The sequence below is a fragment of the Bubalus kerabau genome, chromosome 12 (assembly GCF_029407905.1).
Source record: "Bubalus kerabau isolate K-KA32 ecotype Philippines breed swamp buffalo chromosome 12, PCC_UOA_SB_1v2, whole genome shotgun sequence".
Lineage (NCBI taxonomy): Eukaryota > Metazoa > Chordata > Mammalia > Artiodactyla > Bovidae > Bubalus > Bubalus kerabau.
The window spans coordinates 36857955-36881412 of NC_073635.1; the positions used below are offsets into that span (position 1 = coordinate 36857955).

General features: G+C 41.9%; 1 protein-coding gene across 3 annotated transcripts in view; it reads right to left on the reverse strand.

Annotated features, from left to right (window-relative positions):
- Nucleotides 1-1302: 1302 nt before the first annotated feature.
- MPHOSPH8 (M-phase phosphoprotein 8) overlaps nt 1303-23458 on the reverse strand; it is a 42708-nt gene continuing 20552 nt past the window's right edge. Inside the window, exons 3-14 of one of the 3 annotated variants that reach the window (XM_055542595.1) lie at nt 19910-20731; nt 15993-16092; nt 12882-13139; nt 9839-9964; nt 9671-9759; nt 8580-8720; nt 7876-7962; nt 6369-6523; nt 4539-4693; nt 2882-3009; nt 1908-1991; nt 1303-1546 (exon numbers count right to left, since the gene is read on the reverse strand). In XM_055542595.1, coding sequence (XP_055398570.1) covers nt 1505-1546; nt 1908-1991; nt 2882-3009; nt 4539-4693; nt 6369-6523; nt 7876-7962; nt 8580-8720; nt 9671-9759; nt 9839-9964; nt 12882-13139; nt 15993-16092; nt 19910-20731 — 2187 coding nt within the window. In that variant the 3' untranslated portion in view covers nt 1303-1504. Of the gene's footprint in view, nt 1547-1907; nt 1992-2881; nt 3121-4538; nt 4694-6368; nt 6524-7875; nt 7963-8579; nt 8721-9670; nt 9760-9838; nt 9965-12881; nt 13143-15992; nt 16093-19909; nt 20732-23458 lie in introns of those variants that run through there. The other 2 variants (XM_055542594.1, XM_055542596.1) reach the window with 2 other exon arrangements.

A 23458-nucleotide genomic window follows, 5' to 3' on the forward strand; every position in this document is an offset into this window, starting at 1 on the left:
TACAGAGAGAAGTGAGTTTAGATGAAAACAACTATATTAACTTGCATGGCTCTACAAGTGGTTATATTCCCAGTGCTCTTGTAAAGGTGTGCTCTTATGATAACAGGAATGTTCTTTAAAAACTCACTTCTCTTACAATCCTGGACAAAGTGCACTGCTGCTGACACACATCTTGCAGCTGTGAAGTCAGATGCAGAGGAGTACAGGATCCAATACAGTTGAAAAGTCTAACACAGGTATTACTATTGCTAAACCAGACATTCCACATCACCTTTTTGCTGAAGTCCTGAGACTCGAGATAGAAAACAGACAAACATTGTATTTTTATTGAGGACACTATAGGAAAAGTCAATTTAACCCTGAAATGTCTATACAGTGTACGTGGTTTGCTCTAAGTATCCAAAAGTTCTGCCTGTGTCTAGGGCAGAAAAAAGTTCCCCAAAAGCACACCAGGAACCCTCTCTATATAGAATTAACATTAACACCTAGCATTTACTTTGTTTTAGGGTTAGGGTTAGTCCAGGGATGATTAAAAGTAAAAGGTGGGACTCAAAGGGGTTAAATGCAGATACAACATCATTTCATGTGAAGGACTTGAGCATCCTTGGATCTTGGTATCTGATGGGGTTCTGGAACCCAGACATTTCTGAAAATTCTTCATTAAAATTTAACTCAATTATAAAACCAATCGAACTTAATGATTTTATACATTTCTATAATCCAGACATCTTGGTTTATTAGTTTGCCAAATATTTCTTGAAAGAATGGAAGCATTAGACCTGTGGGAAATCACTTGACTGGAGGCACAGTGTGGCTGGCCTTCCCAGTGTTCAGAACAACAGACCATCTGATGACTTGGGTTCAAGAACAAGGATACAGTTCACATGTAATAATCACCTTTTATGCCTCATGTAATGTCCCAGTTTGTTTTTTCTGCTATATCTCAGATTCTGGTTTATTTTCTTTACAAACAATAAAGGATAACTGCACATATACAAAGCTGTCACTTACTCAGGATTGATGTCAACAGCTTGTTGGAAAGGTCAAACCTTCAACCTTCCTTGAGTTTTTTTAAGATTTGTCCTACTTTGAGGGCTGCAAACTCATACCTTATCTTAGTGCCTGGGTAACTTAATGTAACATTCCTGCTGGGGTTTTTTAACACAAAAATTCACTAGGGCTAGTAAAAAAAATTTTCAAGTTAAAAAAAAAAAAGTTTTAATTTTCTTAAATAATCCTCATATGTACCATTCCACATTGTGGAAAAACATAGTCTGGACACAACACTGAGACTCAGAACACTTGCACAAATACTTACAGCTGTGTTTTATGTTAGACCCACTGTGTCCCATCTCAACAGACTGTAACAGATGACTGGCATTCAATGCAAGAGGCTTACAGAAGAAACTTTAAATTTGGAAATATTAGCTGTGCCAGAATTCCAAACTGCTTCAAAGAGTATTTAGAAATAGGTCTTAAGAGAAACACTTCCAATTCTTTCTGGTCACTGTAGCTGTACTCTGTATGCACCTATTAGCAACTTAACCTGTTGAAAGGAAAAAAAAAACCAGGATATATTTCTAGTTTCCCTTAGTTAGAAGAGAGGGAAAAAAAACCCTGTCTCTCTGGCAGGATTCTCAAATTGGTTATCAGTGTAGTGGCTAGATTACCATTACTTTAATTAAAGATCCAAGTATTTGAATTTTTAGGTTACTCCCTTATTCAGTCTAGCTAGTGATCATACACGTGGAAATTAGATATCAAAGTACAGAACATTCCCTACGGCTGTGTACCATGGACATCAAGAGGGTTGAGCCCATCTCAGATCTAGGCAGGAACACAACGATCCTGAAAACTTGAAGAAACACCCAAGCAGTGACACTAGATGGCAAGGAAAGGATTCTCACCTTAGCAGAAGGTGCTTCCGTCAGCCTTATGAACATTTTATTGAGGCCTGCCACAGGGCTGAATGAGTAAACAAAATGACTGTCCTGGGGAAGAGAGCAAATGAAAGATGAGCATTTTTGTAGACAGCCATCTCTATCTAGTAACAGCCAGACTCCAGACATCTTTAGACTCTAATGACACAGAAGAAAATACACATTTTGTTTGTGTTTCTTTATAAGGCAACATGCTGTGATTACTTTTCCCTTGACTTAGATACCTTCATCTGGAAAAGCAATATAGAGATAAATCCTTCATTAATATGTACCCAGTCATATATATATAACATGAGTATTAAAAATCTTCATAACCAGTTAATTTTAATTCAGCCTAAGGACAGACTTGTATATGGCAAGTGAAAGCAAAGTCGCTCAGTCATGTCCAACTCTTTGCAACCCCGTGGACTCTACCCACCAGGCTCCTCCATCCATGGAATTTTCTAGGTAAGAGTACTGGAGTGGGTTGCCATTTCCTTCTCCAGGGATCTTCCTGACCCAGGGATCGAACCTGGGTCTCCTGCATTCTGGGCAGCTTTACTGTCTGAGCCACCAGGGAACATCTTCAAGGGCATTTTTAATTAAAAAAAATTAGAGTAAAGTGGTCACTAAGATAACTAAACAAATAACAAGCAGCACAGTGTCTGCATTTAAATTTGGAAATATTAGCTGTGCCAGAATTCCAAACTGCTTCAAAGAGTTATTCGGATTTTTTGAAACATCAACAGCATGCTTTTCTCTTTGAATTTTAAGTGAACATTTTTAATTATAATGCATTTAAAGGCATATTTAAAATTAGTTTCTAGACCATGGGAATTTTAAAACAATGATTATTGGGTTATTGCCATTTCCAAAAACTGCAATTAATAGAAGAATTTATAGGTCATCCCTGCTTTTGATTAGAAGAATGTACTCATCAGTAATGAACTACAGAGACTTACCAGAAAAACAGGAAGTTGAAATTTATCATTTAAAACAACAGCTTGTACACTACATGGTCCACAGAGGCGAGCAATGACCTCTTTACCCAGAAAGTTTGCATGGAAGATAAACAGCAGGACGCCAGAGCCTGAATCGAGGAGATGTAAATACAGATTTTAATTTCCATCCAAAGACGGCACCTCGCAGAGCTTGAGGACATCATGGGAGCTTAAGTGCACAGGCCATCCACAGGGGAATCCTATTAGAAAACGTATTCATGAAGGTCATGTTTATGTTCCTGCCAACCTGAGACTGGGATCCAGAACTGGGATCCAGGAGCGGAGTGGTCCTTAGCCCTAGTCTGACACACACATACTTGATCCAAACAAAGGGTATGACCAAGGTACTCTAATCAATTTGCTGGCATTTGTTTCATGGTTATCAATATAAATTGTTTTCCTTCAATTTTAAGAGCTACATACCCCTCAGGATACCAAGGTCAATGTCTGTCAAACTTGATTACTTTTAAAGGTGTTGGCTGAAAGTCCTGGTCTGGGTGGGGCTTTGAGAGCAGACTGAGAAGATCATATGCCAAGTCTCAAGAGTCAGGATAGCTGGCTATCTTGGTAAGATTTCAGATGAGTAGAAAACATTGTTAGTGGTTGCAGACATTGTGCATGTGCAGAAAAAGCCACGTGTAACCCAGGGCTATCCAGCTGCACCGGAGCACTGGTGTGGATGCCCAGCAGTGCACACGGTCCACTTGGACAGTCAAATCCACAGCTGACTAACAACTAGGATGTTAGGAATGACTGGCTTTGATTGGTAGAGCTGTAGCTTAAGTTTCTATTAACAAATATTTAAACAAAACATTTCAAACCAGTTGATCTTAAAGGAAATCAACCCTGAGTATATATTGGAAGGACTGATGCTGAAGCTCAAATTGTTTGGCCACCAGATGTGAAGAGCACACTCACTGGAAAAGAACCCTGATGCTGGGAAAGACTGAAGGCAGGAGGAGAAGGGGGCAGCAAAGGATGAGATGGTATCACTGACTCCATTGAGTTTGAGCAAACTCTGGGAGATAGAGGAGGACAGTGTGTGGCATGCTGCAGTCCATGGGGTTGCAGAGTTGGGACACGACTGAGCAACTGAACAAGAACAAACAAAACAAAAGCCAGAACCCAACCCAATTCCGACCTTTCAGGCCAAGAGAGTGCTGTCTCCATTCCATATATTCGGCACCCGTGTCCTAGAGGCGGCCATGGTCTCACCTGCCAAGTAGCTGTTAAGCATAAACTCATAGGGGGCAGGACTGAAATTCTCATCTCTTACTACTCAACTTTACAATGGGGCAACACATTTTCTTTATTCTTGATGTCTTCAAAAGAGCAAGACTCAATAATAAAACTCAAGAAAAATACTGATTCTGGGCTTAAACCATGTTGAAAGCTAGATTTCAGTAAATTTTAATAAGTATTATTAAACTTCTAAAACAAATGTAAAGACTGCTGTGTAGACTCCTCAGGGTCAGCTACAATGGTATCGACTGCATTTTGTTCTTACCTATTTTATATAATTAGTATACATGATGGAGTTTGTTAAGGTTTTCTTCAAAGAAAAAGTTATTAATGTTTATAATGCCACATTTCAAAGTGGGAGAAAAACAAGGCTTACCTTCTGGTATAGTCTGTGGGGGTCTGTAATTGAAATCCATTGAGAAATCTGGCCCCTCACAGAGGCGATGGCACGCTATTGGGAAGACTGGTTCCAGTAGCGCAAGACGTGCTTCAAAGTAATCCTTGATAGTTTCTTCAGCTACTCTAGAAAGTCTAATAAAAAAGCAGAGTAAACGCTGTTCATGTAAGAAAGAAAATCTTGAGGCACAAAACAGTCGGACTAGTGAAGCCTCCCCAGAGCCATCTTGAAAAACTCCTGCCCCTTGCTCTTTGTTCTGAGAACTCCTGTGTGCTCAGCACACACCTGTCTGTCCTAGATGTCCTCTCACGCCCTATCCCCCAAGTCTCTTGCGTTGTGCCAGGCACACAGTTGGAGCTGAACACACACTCGTCAAGTGAGTGCATGAATGATCAAGGAGAATCAGAAATAAGAATTCTGCTAGAAAATAAAGCCAAGAATTGTCACACAAAGTCTTGTTAATAGTACTTGGTTTAGAAAGCAGTCAAATAAAATGATTGGTGCTAATTCAGAAAGTATTTTGAGACTATCCTGCAGGTAAAGTGTAACTGACCTGACCCGAACCCCCCCTGCTACCTTCCAAAAGATGCTCTGCTTTAAGGAGCATAAAATCTCCAAAACCATTTACTCACATATGTGAAACAAAGCCCAGCAATGCCCAGACCCCTCCTCAGCCGTGGGCAAAGCAGGCAGGCTAGTCTCTCTACTTGGTGGCCACCTACAACCAATACCTGGCTGCTGAGGCTCTCAGGGATGGCAGCCCAGGTTGCTAGAAACACCCCCTTTTGCCTCTCTTTTTGTCTCTTGTCAGAAATTTGCCTATATCTGGAATGAGAATAACCATCTTTCAGGTGTGAAGATCCAGGTCCTATCTTACCTTGGTGGGCGGGGAGGAGAGGGGCTCTGCTACCTACAGAAAGCACCTTACCTACAGTAGTACTGCTCCTGAAGCTCCTGTTACATGTGAGCAAGAGAAGTAATAAAGAGCTACTAAATTATATGGACTTCCAATAACATCTGATGATTTTGAATTCATTTGAAAAGGCAGGAACTTGAATAACTAAATTGTGATAATTTCCAGACAGTGTAATAACCATTCAGCACTAAAAAGAAACAAGTTTATCAGGCTGCGTAAAGACGGGAAGACATGAATGCTATCACAAAGATGCAAACCTGGAAAAGGGCAAATACTGTATGAGTCCAACTAGCAGTAAAAACACCAGTGGTCTCCAGGGTTTGGGCAAGTTGAACAGGTGGGGAGCACAGAGGATGTTTAGGGTGGTGAGTTGAGTGTGTGACAGGGCGATGGTGGGTACACGTCATCACACATTCGCCCGAAAACAGGATTTGTGACACCAAGGGGAACCTCAGGGGGCTCTAGGTCAGGGGGATGTGTGGGTCAGCCATGATGGTGGGTCCCCATCACTGGGGGTCCATTGACTGTAACAGCCTCACTGCCAGGGTAGGACAATGCATGTGGGAAATTGCTACTTTCTTTTCAACTTTGCTCAGAACCTAAAAACTGCTCTCAAAAATTATATCTCTTAGAAACAATGAAGTTTAAATGGCTTTAAGAAAATGTTTGGAAGCCAAGTTAAGAGTGTAATTAAGATTTTAAGATGATACTCCTAGATAGAACAGCATTAAGTTTGAAGGTTTCTAAGTCCTCAATAATTTGCAGACTTTGTATACCACTTTTAAAATTCATCTTCTTAGACCAGAAACCCATTGTGACTTGTACTTATCTTTTTCTGAGCAGTTACATACACACTGTCCACTACATCCAGGGCACACTCCTCCCACACTTACGTCTCTAAGTGGCTCTTCAGCAGGTCATACACCAGCACGTTGTTGCACTGCTTTGCAAAATGCAGCGCACTGTTCTGGTGCTTTGACAGAATATTGCAGTCAGCTCCACATTCAATGACCAGCCGGACAATGTCTGAGTTTCCTCTTTTACAAGCCTGTGTCAGGAGTAAAGGAGTAAAAATCACTCAGCTGTGATCAGTGTCTGTTTCTCTCTGAGCCGAGTTCTCCATGGAGAAGGATCCCTGGGGTTGGAAACTGGCTTGGAAACAGAAGTCCTGTGGTCCTCCTGCGACTGTCCCTCCCTCCTGCTTCTCTGCCATTTCCCTCCCAATTTGAGTTTAGCCTACCTCTCTCCTGAGCTTAAGATTCACATGTTAATCACCTGAGCATTTACAGTAGGTATAAAAATCCTATTACAAGTCTGCAAACCAATCCATGCCACCTACTGTAATGGGGGATATTACACAGCAGCATCAAAGTCCAGCCTCTATTCAGATTAAGTCTTTCTCGAGGTTAAACTTTTTGAAGGCTCCCAGCTGCTATCTGAATGAACTCCTACTTCCTTGGTACAGATGTAGACAGTTTTGTGCACCCCACACTCCACACACACCCTTTATGCTCCTATTTAAATATCTGTTGTTTAGAATGTGCCTGGTGATTTCTCAATAAGTTTTAAATTCATGCTTTCAGCTGCCACTTATGCTCTAAACATACTTCAATGGGAACACATAAAGGATAACTAAAATTCAAGAGGGTGCCTGAACAAAATAAACTTTTCTATGAACCAAAAATGAAACAGAAACACCAGCAGTGAACAAGTTTTAACCCCCTAGTGTGGAAGAAGAATGGCAAAGAGTCCAGCACAGCCTCAGGGTCCGGCCCATGGTGAACGAGGGGTCTGACCATCTGCCTGACTCAGGAAGGAAGGTTAGAAGAGGAACCGCAGCCACCAGCCCCTGGTGAGCTCTCCCTTCATGGAGGCGGCGGGAGCCACAGCCTCCACAACAGGGTCACGACCTGCTGGGTGGACAGCACCTCAGGCCAGAAAACCTGGAGCTGTGGGTGGGGGTGGAGAGCTTCTCCAAGCTTCCACAATCCACACACAGGTGAGGAAACCTGAGGCCAAGGAGATGAAGTCACCAATGTGAAGTAACGAATCCCCATCCATCTGCTCCATGCCCAGGTCTCTGCAGGGCACACCCTGTCCCCTTCCACTGACATGGTTTATCCCAGCCAACCTAGGTCTTCAGGATGCAGCTGAGCCAGCTGCCAGCTTCCCTCCAAGACTCAGCTTGAATCCACAAAGCTTGGCCACCAGGTTACAGAGCCCACAGCTCCATGTGCTTCCTCTCATCACACCCAGTAACTCCGTCTTTCTGGGACTGTTTCTGTCACTCAGCTGCAACCCCTTCAAGTCCACAGACTGTCTTGTCCCCGTTGATCACCAGTCCCAGTACAGTGGCAGTGGGAGGTCCTGTGGAGAACATGCTCCCAGGGAGGCATTTACCTTCATTAGTGCCGTCTCACCATTGTTCTGCTGGACGTTTACAAAAGCTCCTGCTTCCAAAAGAATAGCCACAGTAGTTAAAAAGTTCTGTTAAAAAAAAAAAAAAGGATTTAATCCCCTCAAATTCTTTACAAGATATTTCAAGATGTTTTGAAATTTCTAGCCATTAGCAAAAGTACTCAGATTCTATCTCCTGCAGGTTGGTGAATACCCTAGACCACCGCTTTCGCTCCTCCCTCCCGCCCCCGCCCTCCAGGGTCCCAGGAGGACCCTGCATGGAGCAGCCCCTCCCGCTGGCACCCTGCACAGCCACACACTGTCTGCCAGCAACTTCAACCTCAAGTTTAACCACTGATTTCAAGATAAAGAACCTCTTCATCTCAGTCCTTTAATAAGATAACATGGGACTATTGTAATTAAATTATTAACCAAAGGAATACTTTAGATTGGAAGAGATTTTTTAAAATTCTAAGAATTAAATCAATATTAATACCTTAATCAGAAGTTCTTTTTCAATACAAATCACCTCCAACTAGACAGACGATATTTGGAAGTTTCAAAGTACAACTGTCAATAAAAACACTGATTTATGACAAGTCATAGATGAACTGAACTAAGTTATGTGACTGCGTGACTAGCACACTGCCCCGCAGACACAGATCTGTCTCCAAGACTGTGAAAGCACAGCATGCTGCAGGGCCCACCTTCTCGGCGGCGTGGATGAGTGCTGTAGTCCCATTCTTCTGCCGACCATTCACCTTCGCCCCCTTCCTGAGGAGCAGCCTCAGCAGGTCGTCCTGCCCTCCTGCAGCCGCGAGCATCAGCAGTGTCATCCCGCTCGAATCCTGTGTTGGTTTTGTTACACACGTGGTAGCAAAAGTGTGGGAGAGAAAGATCCCAATGAACATAATAAGATGATTTGTATGAATGCATCTAAAATAAATGTACAAGAACTACATGAAGAAAAAACCCAAAGAATCTGGTTTAAGAGAAGAAATGATGAGCTAAATGAATGTAGAGTAGATACATTTCTCAAAAAAAGACTCAAAATGTTAACATGTCAATTCTGAGCCAAATTAATCTACTTTAATGTAATCCTAAGGGATTAAACCTAAAAAGTCCACAATTAAAGCAAGAAAAGTAAAAAAAAAGGAATATATAAAAATATTTTCTAAGCAAGATTAGATAACCAAAAGCCATAAAGGAAAAGATCAAATGATGTAACTACCTAAAAATAAAAATCTCCCCAAGCACCAAGCAGTAAGACTCAAAAACATAAAACAGAAAGGGTTAATATGCTTCTATTTAAGTATGCTTATAAATCAGTGTGAAAAAACTCAGCAACAATAATAAAAGATTGGGGACTTCCCTGGAGGTCCAGTGGTTAACACTGTGTTTCCACTGCAGAGGGCATGAGTTCAATCCCTGGTCCAGGAAATAAAATCTGGCAAGCCAAGGGCATGGTCAAAAAAAACCCCCAAAACAACAGAAAGAGGGACAGTTGCTGTAAATAGGCAACTATCAATCAAAAACAAATGGTGACAAAACAAGGAGTCACTTTCCCCTCAAAATGCAGAGGTTAAACCATAGACAAAACCAGGCATATCATGGTAACTAAAGGGCATTTATACATGGCTGGAATTACAAGAACTGTAATTCTACTATACGTTTCTACAATGTTTGACTCTTATAAAGTGAAAATGTATTACTTTTATAGTTAAAGAATAAACCTGAGTTATTTTAATAGAGCTATTTTGCATCTTCCTTTCATCAGATTTTTACAAAGACACTTCACCTCTTGGTCCAGGTTATATTCTTCACTTGAGTTAAGTGCAACCTTCACAGTAATATAATCCCCATTTTTCACAGCATCCCTCAATAAATCTAAAATGAAAGAAAAGATAAATTAGGTTTCAATAACTAGATTCATGAAGAAGATCTCTATAATTCCAAAACTACTCACTGCTTGGAATCACATCCGCTGTAGTAACATTCTCATCTTCTCCATCAAGATGCTTCTGGAAGTCCTCCAGTCTCATCCACTCCAGCTGCAGATCCATGCCCAGACTCAGAACCTGCTGTCTGCCATCTGCAACACAGAAGAGCCTTATTAAGATATACTTTTATGGACTATAAAAAATACAATGCCATTTTATTTAAGCATATGGTGTCCTAACCCAAATGTTACACTTTAAACTTACGTCATTATCTGAGTCTCTCATTAAATTTCTGACTTTCTTTGGGTAGTAATATGAATTGTCCACTTTTAGATGTCATACATGAAGAGGCATAAAGACTAATAGGTATCTTATTAACTGTAAAACAGTAACATGAATTTTAGTAGCTGAAAGAAAGCGAGAAATCACAGGGCTTCAGTAAGAGGAAGCCCTGTGATTTGTTCCTTTGGCCATTCTTCTTGGACAGCTGGTCAGCCCTCCCCAACCAGAAGGGCCCGAGACAGAGGGTTAACGTTACACAAGGGATGAATGTACACTGCTTCCAATACTCATGCAGGTAAAGTCACTCTAAATATAAATAAGTCATTGCCTGTGATCCTGTCAGACTTGGCTCAAGCTTCTCCCCCTGCAAGTACTCGCACCAAGCCCCACAGCCACCAGGGCCCTGAGATACCCCCACTACAAGGGATGCAAGTGCTAGTTTCCCAACCCATGTCCGACCCATGGGCTCATCAACACTAGGGATGAAAATCTTTATTCCCTAACTGGCAGTGGAATAGAGGACATTTGGGAAGAACTCAAAATGGCTGTACTATTTTAAACAGTGAAAGGCACAAATGTTTGATAGTAAGAGTTAAAGGATTTAAACAGATGACTAACAGGAAAAGATGCTCAACATAGCTAATTATTAGAGAAAAGCAAATCAAAGCTACAGCCAGTACCTCCCATCGGTTAGAAAGGCCATCATTAGAAAAAATCTACGAACAATAAATGCTGGAGAAGGCATGGAGAAAAGGGAACCCTTCTAAAAACTGGGAATGTAAGTTGATATAGCCACTATGGAGAACAATATGGAAGTTTCTCAAAAATCTAAAAACAGAACTACTATATGACCTAGCAATCCTACTCTTGGGCATATATCTAGAAAAGATGAAAACTAATTTAAAAAGATACATGGAGCCCTATGTTCACAGCAGCACTATTTACAACAGTCAAGACATGGAAGCAACTTAAATATCCAATATGTTCATCGATAGATTAATGTATAAAGAAAATGTGTGTGTGTACACATATGTGTGTGTATATACATATATATATCCAAAGGAATACTAGTCAGCCATAAAAGAGTGAAATCATGCCATCTGCAGCAACATGGATGGACCTGGAGATGACCATACTAAGTGAAGTGAGTCAGACATAAAAAAGACAAATATCATATGGAATCTAAAAAAAAAAAGATGCAAATGAATTTACTGACAAAACAGAAACAGACTCACAGAAAACAAACTAATGGTTACCAAAGGGGAAAGGGGAGGGGACTAAATTAGCAGTTTGGGATTAAAAGATACAAACTCCTATACATAACATAGATAAACAAAGACCTACTGTATAGCACAAGGAGCTATATTCCGTATCATGTAATAACTTATAATGGAAAACAATCGGAAGAATATATGTGTGTATGTGTAACTGAATCACTTTGCTGTACACTTTAACAACACTGTGTATCAACTATACTTGGAGAAAAAAAAAGTTAAAAGGATTTAAGGACATCCCAACACAGAAACAATCCCATGGATGGAGGAGCCTGGTAGGCTGCAGTCCATGGGGTCGCTAAGAGTTGGACACGACTGAGCGGCTTCACTTTCACTTTTTACTTCCATGCATTGGAAGGAAATGGCAACCCACTCCAGTGTTCTTGTCTGGAGAATCCCAGGGACGGGGGAGCCTGGTGGGCTGCCATCTATGGGGTCACACAGAATCGAACATGACTGAAGTGACTTAGCACCAGCATACCATTTTTCTAGATTCCACAAATAGGCACTAATATACAATATTTTGTTTTTCTCTTTCTGATTAACTTCACTCTGTATGACAGACTCTGTCTCTGACTTTTAATTGCACACCTTTGTCCTCTGAAAACAAAGATGTGGCTTACTCTCCAGATTATATATACAAACATATGTGTATAGTAGCCCCACCTCCCAAAAGGTATTTGTTGCTGGTAAGTCACTAAGTCATGTCTGACTGTTATGATCCCATGGACTGTAGCCTGCCAGGCTCCTCTGTCCATGGGATTCTCCAGGCAAGAATACTGGAATCAGCTGTCATTGCCTTCTCCAGGGGATCTTCCTGATGAGGGACTATTCTTTGTTGCCTGGTGTCTCAACAGCAGTGCTGCTATCTGACATCTGGGCAGCCCAGTACCCTCCTGGCCCCTGCAACCCCCACCGTATGCTGGCTGAAGAAACTAACCCAGTTTCCAACCAGCTGGGCAATCATGTTACCAAGGATCCCAGAACCTAGGTGTTTTGCAGTAAGAGGGTCACCTAACATCTAGCTTGTTATATATCCCCAAATATTTCAAAACTTCAACTGTTTTACAAGATTTATAATTTTATCAGACAAATCTCTAAACCCCTGCCCTAGTTATAAATACATAAATATACTTTTATTCCTCATTCTATACACAGCCCTTGCCTCCTCAGCTAATTCCAGTATTTCAGAACAGCACTCACAATATAACCTCATTTAGTGTTATTTACTACAAAGTTGAAAGGGAAGAATACAAAGTCTGTATTTTGACAGTTTTCTGAAAGCAATCTAGTAAGAGATACAATCAGACAACTTGACAAGAGGAGATAAGGTAGCAAACCAAAAATCTCTGTAATTGTAAATGTGCTGAGCTATTCTAAAGGGAATCAGAAAATAGACTGAAACAGTTTTCTACTCCATCCCGAGACCATAACAACTGCAGAGAGGAGAGGAAGGTGAGGAGAGAGCTCTGCACACAGCCCTGAGAAAATGCAGACAGTCACACAAACTCACCAGGACTCTCCTCCACTCGGATCGCGCTGTCCAGAACTTCTTGGTCACCTTCTGCAGCTATATATGCCCACGTGTCAGTCTCATCTCTTGTATTTCTTCTTTCTTTAAGTGACGGCTTGTTTTCCTTGGCTTTGTGGTCTTCTGTGACTTTATAGTCTGGCGGTATTTCATCTCTCTTCCGATTATTCTCAGGAAAATCATTTTTTTCTTCTGGAGTTAATTTAAACAAATCAAACGCATTTCTGATTTCCTTAAATGCTACTGGAAAAAAATAAAATTGATTATGAGTCACTAATTTCTTTGTAATCAAAAGAAAATCTGGGTGTTTTAAAAAAACCACACAGATACTTTCTTCAGATCAGATCAGTCGCTCAGTCGTGTCCGACTCTTTGCGACCCTATGAATCGCAGCACGCCAGGACTCCCTGTCCATCACCAACTCCCGGAGTTCACCCAGACTCACGTCCATCGAGTCAGTGATGCCATCCAGCCATCTCATCCTCTGTCGTCCCCTTCTCCTCCTGCCCCCAATCCCTCCCAGCATCAGAGTCTTTTCCAATGAGTCAACTCTTCGCATGAGGTGGCCAAAGTACTGGATATTTTCTTAATTCTTACTAATATCTGCCTTGGTTAGAAAGCCTGATCAGGTTGACTATCACAGCCATGAAGCCTTTCCATTCATCTTTGTGTTGGCTGCTCCGTACTTAGAAAGGACAGCCAAAGTGAACGGCTCTTCTTCTGGGGGTCTGAACTACTCGCAGTTTTGACAAAGGTGACCACAGCCCATGAGCCTCAGAATAATCCTAGTCATGTCACCAACCACCCTTCTGCTGAGACACCGCCTCCACCATGCCCAGAAGTGACCTGGTACAAAAATGACTTTTGGCGGAGACTGGGAGATGAAAGGGTGTCAGCACACTGACTGTGGCCTAGCAACACTGCACCTGATGCCTGCGATAATCCACTCGCTTTAAAGACAAAGCAGAGAGAAGACTGGCAAAGCAGCAGATCTGTAATAACAACCCCCAAAAGGGGTAGAACAGAACAGAGTGAACAACTATAAATTTTAGGTATATAGCAGACAGGTGTTTTGTTTAAATTCTGAATTCTTTTATGTTAAATAGGAATACCTTCTCAATAGTACTTTTAGGTGACATCTCTCATTTATCTTCCTCTGTAAGAACTGCATAGGCTTAAACAGTTTTGCTGCTGCTGCTGCTAAGTCATATCAGTCGTGTCCGACTGTGTGACCCCATAGACGGCAGCCCACCAGGCTCCCTCGTCCCTGGGATTCTCCAGGCAAGAACACCGGAGTGGGTTGACAGTTTGCTATGAGTAGAGGTATCCTGGTTAACTCACAACACGGTGTGACCAGAGGAAAAGCAAGCTTTACATGAATGCAGTGCTAACCAACACAAATCAAACCTTTTCTTTCTCAATAAGAAAGGTAGTCCAAATAAAGCTCTCATTCTATAAAGATGTATCATTTCCAAATCACAGTGAAAGGAATCTGAGCAATTTACCAATTTTGTTTTCTATGTGCCTTGAGGAAACCTCACCAAGTATATGACACAACAAAACGACATATGCAGAACATAAGACCACAGTGGCAGCACTAAAGCTGCTTGTCCCAGACATTTAAACTCTGAATATCCTGATTATTTACATAGAACACCAGTCCAGTAACAAAAATAGAGAATAGCAAGTGGAACACCTCATTCAATGTTCAGAAATAAAAGTGTTAACCATTCTTCCCTTTTTCCACAGGTAAGTCCTTTTTTCCACATTTAAATCTGAAGGCAACTGAATTCTGGTATCTTTCCAAGCTACTGTATGAAGAGGATGCTGAATCCATTGTAACACAGCATAATGCAATGTAAAGACTCATGTTCACCGATTCTGACACACTCTCAAAATATACCCTCAAATGCAATTTTATTTCTGTCCTGGAGGCTGGGTGCCAAAGATCAGACAGAAGCACAGGTACATATAAGCTGCAAGGTTATGGTCAATAGACTCTGAAAAACTGCAGACACTGTGAGGCTGGCAGAGTCCCAGCCATAGCACCTTTTGGACTTGGGGTGGAAGCAGGTAGGTTTTAGCAGCAGGGATACTGAAAATCGGACTCTAGGTGTGGCCTTCTGAACTTAAGGAACAGACTGAACATTCACAGTAAAAATGTACCTGAAACTGACAGATACTCAGAGGAAGAAAAAGTTCCTAATGACTTCTAATCTTACAATATTTTAAATCTCCAGTCACTCTCTGAAGAGAGGCTTAGAGCTGCAGTATCACCATGAAGAAGCACAGTCTCTACATCACACTCACCTGCACACAAGCCATCAAAGCTGTTCCTTCCCAGATTCCATCAAAGCTGCCACTTCCTGCCAAGTCTGAACTGAGGTTTAGACCCCAAACTCACTTTTAGTATTACCTCAGGTACACAGTTTGTGGGAGAACACTCTCAAGAAATCAACCATCTCTTAGAAATCACTGCTTCCACAAGAACCTGTTTTCCAAGTACTTTTTGGTGTGTGAACTGAAATATCCAGTTTTATTCAAACACTGTAATGGTGAATGTTTTATAAAGTACTTGTTCTAATACTAACAGGCACTATAGATTCTTAACTGAGTTAAATCTTGATGTGATCAAAATGTATATTAATTGTATTTATACAAATGACACAGAGCTAAACACAATAAATTGATTAAACAGTTTATCTCAGCATCTACTAGAAGAGATACTTATTTACTTTTCTGTCAAAACTAATTTCCTGTCTCTTTAAAGATAATGTATTCCCACCAGAATCTAAAGCATTGTAAGCTGACTATTTCAATTAAAAAACTAAAGTTAAAAAAAAAAATGAGGATAACGTATTTCATCTCATACCCAAAAGGAAAAAGAACAACATGATTAGATGGGGGAGGAGTTAGTTATACTAATAATATACATTATGTAATAAACGAAGATTACTGGTAAACAACAGTAGCATAATGTTCTCAAGTCCCCAGTGAACAAAATTTGCAGGTTAGAAGAGAGTCTGTCTTCACAATGAACTAGACTCTTTGTCTCAAAGACCAACATAAATGACAAATGTCACTATTCACTCACTCTTTAATGCCTTGGGCTCTTTTCGGCCTTTTTCTTCCTTGTCCAAATCTTGCTTTTTCTGGTATTTTTCTTTGGGTTCATATTTTTTGGTCTCTCTCTCCTGAAAAAGACACATGTAAGACCCCAAACACAGAGCTGATACTGATTCTGAAAACTGGAAAACAGGTTTCTGGCATTAGGCCCCCCTTCTATGAACTGTGCGCATGACCCGACGACTCACGTCAACTGCTTCCTTGGTCAAGTTTACCCCCAATCTCGACAATTCATAAAACATCACATTCAAAACCCAACACCAAGTTTCCTTGAAGAAATTTTTATTACTAATAATAAAATTCCAAAACACTTCATCTACAGTCATACTAACCAAACATAACTGTTTTTAATTCTCCACATTGTCCCTCGATCTCTGTAATTTTACAGATAATTTTGTTGTTTAAAATTTATTTTTCTTTATTTACACTGCATAGATATTTTTACTTGACTGTGTTCGCATGTATGTATGGTTTTCTTCACTGTAACATTTTGTAAATGTTTCTATTTTTGCTATGCTGACCTCATAATATTTCAGTGGATATTTAACAGTCCCCAACTATTATATTTTCTTAACTTTTTCCCTCATGACTAGGCAGGCTAGTATCAGTTCAGTTCAGTCACTCAGTCGTGTCCGACTCTTTGTGACCCCATGAATCGCAGCACGCCAGGCCTCCCTGTCCATCACCAACTCCCAGAGTTCACTCAGACTCACGTCCATCGAGTCAGTGATGCCATCCAGCCATCTCATCCTCTGTCGTCCCCTTCTCCTCCTGCCCCCAATCCCTCCCAGCATCAGAGTCTTTTCCAGTGAGTCAACTCTTCGCATGAGGTGGCCAAAGTACTGGAGTTTCAGCTTTAGCATCATTCCTTCCAAAGAAATCCCAGGGCTGATCTCCTTTGGGATGGACTGGTTGGATCTCCTTGCAGTCCAAGGGACTCTCAAGAGTCTTCTCCAACACCACAGTTCAAAAGCATCAATTCTTCGGTGCTCAGCCTTCTTCACAGTCTAACTCTCACATCCATACATGACCAAAGGAAAAACCATAGCCTTGACTAGACGGACCTTTGTTGGCAAAGTAATGTCTCTGCTTTTGAATAGGCTATCTAGGTTGGTCATAACTTTCCTTCCAAGGAGTAAGAGTCTTTTAATTTCATGGCTGCAGTCACCATCCGAAGTGATTTTGGAACCCCAAAAAACAAAGTCTGACACTGTTTCCACTATTTCCCCATCTGTTTCCCATGAAGTGATGGGACCGGATGCCATGATCTTCGGTTTCTGAATGTTGAGCTTTAAGCCAACTTTTTCACTCTCCACTTTCACTTTCATCAAGAGGCTTTTTAGTTCCTCTTCACTTTCTGCCATAAGGGTGGTGTCATCTGCATATCTGAGGTTATTGATATAGCATTAGTTTAATAACAGAGCTGGAGCCCCATGGGGCCTTCCCAGGGCAGACCCCCCCCACCGCACACACCCCTTATCTGCTGCAGCTAACCACTCTGGAGAACCTGGGTAACAGTGTCTGGTGCACACTTCCTGTGTATTTTTACTGATGTGAAATCCCCCACCAAAGGGAAGGTGTTAACTGCTTGATGACCATGAAGGACCATGAAGACATGGCCCTCCCAGGCCTAATGGAGTCTAAGGATCAATATTAACCCTATGACACCACCACTTAATCTCACCATCAATGAACCAGAGTTGTGCACAACTGATCACAGGTCCTGCCACCATCCTCCCCCCCCCGCCCCCCCCCCCCCCCGGGCCTTTAAAAATGCTATGCTGAAACCCTCTGGAGAGTTGGGGTTTTCAAGCAGGAGCCACACCCATTCTCCTTGCCCTGGGGCCTTTCCCATAAAGGCTGCCCTTTTCTTCGTCACAAGCTGGGGTAGGTAGAGTGGCTTCACTGCACTCATGTGGGATCTTAGTTTCCAACCCGCACCCCCTGCAGCGGAAGATGGAAGTCTTAGCCACTGGACTACCAGGAGAGTCCACTGTGGCTCAGATGGTAAAGGATAAGCTTGCGATGCAGGAGACTGAGGTTCGATCCCTGGGTCGGGAAGATTCCGTGGAGAAGGAAATGGCAACCCACTCCAGTAATCTTGCCTGGAGAAGTCCATGGACAGTAGAGCCTGGCAGGCTATAGTCCATGGGTCTCAAAGAGTCAGACACAACTGAGCAACTAACACACCCACCAGGGAAGTTCCAGAAGTGGTATATTCTTAAAAGAACATGGGGAAAATATAAGTAGGATGTGAAAAGCTAATAGAATAAGCCAACAAAGCTCTAAGCTGTATTTCACAATGCTACATCATATCTGAATTCCTCTAAAAACCCTGACTTGTTCACAAATTAGCCCCCAGTTTTCCAGCTGCGGTCAGTCCAAAAGAAAGTCTGGATTAGACTAAGGGAAAAGTTGAGGCGCTTTCAAAAGCGGGATCATTAGCATAATTGCTTCCCACCAGTCAGATTAGTGGGAAGACCAGGGCTTCTCTGGTAGCTCAGCTGATAAAGAACCTGCCTGCCTGCAATGCAGGAGACCTGGCTTTGATCCCTGGGTTGGGAAGATCCCCTGGAGGAGGGTATGGCAACCCACTCCAGTATTCTTACCTGGAGAATCTCCATGGACAGAGGAGAATACCAGGCTATATACAACCCATGGGGTTGCAGAGAGTAGCACATGACTGAGCGACTAAGCACAGCACAGACTAGTAGGGGAGCAGGGGAATAGTCTCTTTGGCAATTTTAACTATTTTAAGCTGGTTACTGATAAGTAACAGCAGGCAAGGAAAAAACTCTGAAAGTCAAGTCAGAGCCACCCTTTTGAGAGACATTTGCAACTCTAAGGGAAATCTCCTCTGGCAAGGGCGTCTAAGAGTTCTCAAGTGGCAGGTGAGGACTCACCAGTCAGTGTGGCAACCTCGCCCTTGTTTACGGTGCTTCTCCTCCCAGGACTGGTTCCCCATCCTCAGCATCCTCCTTTGTCTTTGGCTGAGGGTGGTGTCTGAGGTGAGGGTTTCATCCATTTTGGAGAGTTACTCAGTTTTCCTAGGTCTCTTTCATGTGTATGTGTTAGTAAACTTTTAATTTTCCCCATGTTAATCTGCTTCATGTCAGTTCAATTCTAGAGCAGCCAGGCAACCTAGAATCTAGGAGGGAGAAGAAAATCTCCCGATAAAGTATTAACTCTGTAATGGTAGAAGAACTTCTCTTATAGGCACACATCAGAGATACTACAGGCTTGGCTTCAAATCCATGAAATAAAGCAAACATTGCAATAAAACGAGTTATAATTTTTCTGTCTCCCAGTGCATACAAGTTACATTTACACTATAGAATTAAGTGTGCAACAGCATTATGTCTAAAATAGCCATACCTACCTTAATTAAAAATATATATTGTATTGTTAAAAAATGATGGCTGTTGCCTGAACCTTCAGCTTTTGCAAAAACAAAATCAAAGATCACTGATCACAAACACTGTAAGAAGTACAGTAATAATGAAAAAGTTTAGGACTTCCCGGTGGTCCAGTGGTTGAGACTCCAGGGGCATGGGTTCCATCCCTGGTCAGGAAAGTTCCACACAGGGTGGCCAAAAAGCAAAACAAGAGTTTAAAATATTGCAAGAATTACCAAAATGTGGCATGGAGGCAGGAAGTGAGCAGATGCTATAGGAAGACCGGCTCAGATACAGGGTTGCCACAAACCTTCAGTCTAATAAAAAACGCACTATCTGCTAAGTGAAACGAAACGAGGATAGGCTGTGCTCCACTGTCTCCAAGTCTTTACTTAGAGCACCAACCAGCCTGAGTGGAACGTCCCTGTATTCTGTCAGACGCAAACCTTCGTGGGATCCAACCATCCTCCACCCGGACCTGCGTACTCACCTCCCCCGGGGAATCTGTGGGCCTGGACATCCTCGGCGGTGTCAGAGCAGAGGCAGGCACTGGCTTATCCAACTCTGTGCTGCTCTGGCCTTTGTCCTGATTCCTTTGCTTTTTCTGTGTAGTTTTCTTCTCTAAGAAGAGGCTCTTGTTTTCTAGCTTTTTGCTCTCTTTAAGTTCCTCTGTCCTTCTCGGTTTCTTTTTTTTCCTCCTTGCTTTGACCTCATCCTCATCAGCACTTACATTGCCATCCTGCTGTATGTCAGAAGCAGGATCTAGGCTGGCTTCTTGCTCAGCTTTATCTTTAGCACCTCTAAACTTCTGCTTCTCCTCTCCTTTGTCAACCTGTAAATCTTCACAGTCCTCTTCCTGAAGCGGGGAATCACTAAGTACACCCAGGTCAGAGTCCACCTGAGATTCAACACATTTCTCTTTTTTTGTTTTTCTAATTTCTTTGCAATCGTCTCTTATTTTAGTCTTTAAATCTCTTATTTCACCCTTTTTAACTTTCTTTAACTCCTTAGTTTCTTTTATATCATCTTTTTTGGGCTTTTTGGATTCCTTTAATTCTTCTTTGGCTTCCAAAATTCTTTTCTTTGTCCTTAAATCAAAACCCAAACATTCAGAGGAGCTCTCCAGGTCTGGTTTGGGCTTGTCTTTCAGTTTCCCAGTCTTTGCTTTCTTCTTTTTCAGGTCGTCGGGGCTTTTCTCTTCCTTATGCCTTACTTTTTTCTTTTTCTTCTTTGGAGAAGTGTCTTCTTTAGTCTCACTCTGTTGATCACTATCAGAGTTTGCCTCAAATATGTCATTATTTAAGGACAGTCTCTATAAAGTATAAAAAAGATTTAAAAACTCATTAAGAACACAGTAATTTAAAAGGTTTTGAATACTCGTACTAATGAAATCTGGTAGGAATTTTTTTTCCTCCAGTTTCTCAACTTCTTAAAATTGTTTATGTAACTGAGGTTGTATAACTTACTTACATTGCTAACTTAAGAAATAGGTCTTGGAGGTGACAATAAGCATCAATTTAAGGAAACAGACAAACAAAGAGGGACAGAAATTATCAGTGCTGCTGTAGGTCCTAACATCATATGTATGGTGGGTTTTGTATAATTTCAACTTCAAAATTTCCAAAACACCAATAAGTAATTTGTAACGATTTATTTATTTGATGTCAAAATAACCCTTTAAGAATTAAGTATCTGTCTACACGAGAAAAAAAAAAAGAATTAAGTATCTGTCTAGATATAAAAACACTATGCAAAGCATTTTTAGGTCCTATTTCCCCACAATCTCTTCTAAGTGACTTGGGGAAGGACAAGAGGGAGAATAAAGATAGGTGTATTTTTAAGTTTTCCCTGTGGTGCTTCAGCAAAGACCACCACCAAGTTTAAAAAGGTAGTGGAAATGCAGTGGCATTGGCAAAACTTTCTGACTCTTCCTATAGCACTTCATAAAAAAGCGACTAGTGAAACAGGAAGGAGAGGGGTACAGCACAGTCTTTAAAAGAATGACATGGCCCAAGGAGAGGACATAAATGGTTAGAACTAACCAGGTCTGACAAACCTAGACAGCGTATTTAAAAGCAGACACATCACTTTGCTGACAAAGTTCCGTATACTCAAAGCCACGGTTTTTCCAGTCATGTACAAATGACCATAAAGAAGGCTGAATACTCAAGAAGTGATACTTTTGAATTTTGGTGCTGGAGAAGACTCTTCAGAGTCCCTTTGACAGCAAGGAGATCAAACCAGTCAATCCTAAAGGAAATCAACCCTGAATATCCATTGGAAGGACTAATGCTGAAGCTTCAATACTTTGGCCATCTGATGCAAAGAGCTGACTAACTGGAAAAGACACAGATGCTGGGAAAGACTGAGGGCATGAGAAGGGAGCAGCAGAGGATGAGATGGTTAGATGGCATCACTGACTCAATGACATGAGTTTGAGCAAACTCTGGGAGATAGTGAAGGACAGGGAAGCCTGGTGTGCTGCAGTTCATGGGGCCGAAAGAGTTGGACATGAGTTAAGTGACTGACAATGAACAACCAGGTCCAAGATGATGAAGATGACTTCCACTAGACCTTGAGCCTCAGTGTACTCTCACTGTGACACACCAGCAGGCCACGTGACATACCCAGAGGCACCATGACAGTTCCAAGAAAGTCAAGTGCTAGTGGCTCCGCATGTCTGACTCTTTACGACCCCATGGACTGTAGTCTGCCAGACTCCTCCTCCATCCATGGAATTTTCCAGGCAAGAATACTGGAGCGGGTAGCCATTTTCTTCTCCAGGGGATCTTCCTCACCCAGAGATTGAACCTGGGCCTCTCAGGGAACCTGAGCCACCCGGGAAGTGTTGACAGTTCCAAGGTCGAGCACAAAAGGTCAACAAGTGGTCCAATTTCTGGAAATCCCAACCACTTCCCCAAAACAGCCAGAATACTCCTCCCACTTATCAGCCTATAAAAACTTACTCACCTATAAAAAATATAGGTGAGTATAAAAAAATTACTCACCTATAAAAACTGACAATCTCATAGCTTGGGGCTGCTCTTGCCTTCTGAGATGGCCCTCACTCTGTGGACTGTTTCTAAGTGAACTCACTTCTTACCCATCACTTTGTCTCTCACTGAATTCTTTCTGTGACATCAAGTACTTGAGCTTCATTAAGTCCCAGGTATGATCAGGGATTTAAAAAGACAGTGGGTTCAAGCCCCAACCTGAGGTACACAGTTTCACCAGGACAGCAAAACAACCCCCGCCCCCCACCCCATGCCACAGACAACATCTACAACAAAATTAAGTGTCCAAGTGTTTCAATGAACCCCAGAATATAAGCTGGTAGAACAAACACTGCAGGCAGTAAAGAATCCTCCTGCAACGTGGGAGACCTGGGTTTGATCCCTGGGTTGGGAAGATCCCCTGGAGAAGGGAAAGGCTACCCACTCCAGTATTCTGGCCTGGAGAATTCCATGAACTGTATAGTCCATGACTGAGTGACTTTCACTTTACTTTTCACTTTAGGAACAAACTAGTAACAGCAGTAAGACCCCTGTGGTACGAATATCCACACAGGAGCAAGCAAAGGTAGCAAGGAGAATGGAAGAAATCACTCAAGAGTCTAGCGGGTCACCGGGAAGGGAGCTGCTGAAAGGGCAGGAGCTCTGGGCACTGGACCATGAAGGGATGGCCCAGGTTGAGCATTCTCTAGAGTAACCAGCCGATGCTCCCTGCCAGGTGTATCGGAAAAGGCCCCACCATGAGAAACTGCTGAGATCAGATTCCAAACAAAGAAGGGGAAAGAAAATAGAAGATTGATATATAAGTGATGGTGGTGGCAGGCTACAGCCTATATGGTCGCAAAAGAGTCGAACATGACTTAGTGACTAATCAACAATGGTGGTGGTGGCAGGGTGAAACTAGAGCCCCCAAAACCCCTCATAAAGTCTGAGGTTATACTGTCTGATTCTTCATAAAATAAATAAAGCTTGCTCAGCAGTCATGAAGCTGAAAAATACTATCTTGTTCTCCTTTGCCTCCTAAAATT